At 53.0% G+C, this 1,271-nt stretch overlaps 1 protein-coding gene across 1 annotated transcript; it reads right to left on the bottom strand.

The window, feature by feature from the left end:
• Positions 1 to 224: 224 nt before the first annotated feature.
• Positions 225 to 1,186, bottom strand: SARC_16494 (hypothetical protein; the record flags this gene model as incomplete). Its single annotated transcript, XM_014289401.1, has 1 exon — positions 225 to 1,186. A coding segment is annotated over one exon (962 nt), but the record flags the coding sequence as incomplete, so codon positions are not given.
• Between the last annotated feature and the right edge of the window lie 85 nt (positions 1,187 to 1,271).

Genomic DNA, 1,271 nt, shown 5'->3' with positions numbered 1-1,271 from the left:
TCGGTAGGCAGGATAACCTGTACACTTACCGTGAGAACACTTGATCAGACTCCTGCTCACTTGACGATGTACTGCTCTCGAAAAGACACTCCTTTCGTACTACCCTACTCCACTGACACCACTGACAGCCTCAAACCGCCTGCATACACACGTACACACATGTACATACAGTTACATACACATACGTCCATATTCCCCCTATATACCGCCACACGCACACTTACTGCGATGACACTTGGTCAGCCAGGTCTTCTCTTGACGAGGCGCTGCTCTCGGAGAAGCCACTCCGCTCGTGGTGTCCCAGTACACTGACACTGCGTCCGGCCTTCGGTACAATGGGGCTCTCACCCATAGCACTACTATCATCACTCTCCCCACCTCTCTTGACCGAAATATTGAGCGACATCGTACGTGACGGGCACTCCGGGGAGTCCAGCCCGTTCAGATGCGTGTTTGCGCATGGGGTGGTGTGTGCTTGTGCACTTGGGGTGGCCGGTATATCCGTCTGACTGTCTATACCATTCTCTGCCGGTGCCTGGCTCTCCCCCTCAACCACCACGTCTTTGTACGTGATGGTCCCGGTCTCTGTTGTTCCCTCGGGCGATTGTACCCGCACATGTACGCCAGTCACACTCTCGCTGTAGTCGCTCACCCCAATCAACAACTCACCACTCCTCAGCAGGTCTCGCTGATCCTTGTCTGTGCCATCACCGTGTGAGGGGGTGTTATCCTCACTGTGTGTCTGTGCCCGTTCATGGCTGGCCTGGGTCCGTTCCCCCGAGTAGTCAGTCAACGGTATACTAGGCTGCCCGTCTACCAGGGTGCGCAGTGATTGGCTGATTTGAATCAACTGTAAGGTACGCTCTAGCTCCGTCTCCGTTTGTTCAGGGCTATCGTCCGCCCCATCCAAAGCTCTATCGGCCTTACCTAGAGCCGCCTCTCCACTGTCATGCCCAGGCAGGGGGTTGTGACTCGCCTTTGGACTGGTACTAACACCGCCGGTGGTATCGTAGACGCCGGTGAATGTGTCTGTGCTTGCATACCGACTGGAGTTCTGTGAGACGCTTTGTGTAGTTCGTGTAGGGGAGGGTGAGTGGACTTGACGGAACGCTCGAGGAGATAAGCTGTCGACGGATAGCCGGTTGGGAATGGGCGAGGATGAGAGTTCACTGCAGTTACAACACATCACACAATATACAGAAAGAATACCCACAAGTCCATATACAAATTTAACGTATATATTTATATATATATGTATATATATATAAATA

This window comes from Sphaeroforma arctica (genome assembly GCF_001186125.1).
Source record: "Sphaeroforma arctica JP610 unplaced genomic scaffold supercont1.8211, whole genome shotgun sequence".
NCBI classification, from domain to species: Eukaryota; class Ichthyosporea; order Ichthyophonida; genus Sphaeroforma; species Sphaeroforma arctica.
Note: the sequence above shows the minus strand (reverse complement) of the source record. Positions and strands in the feature narration are given on the sequence as shown.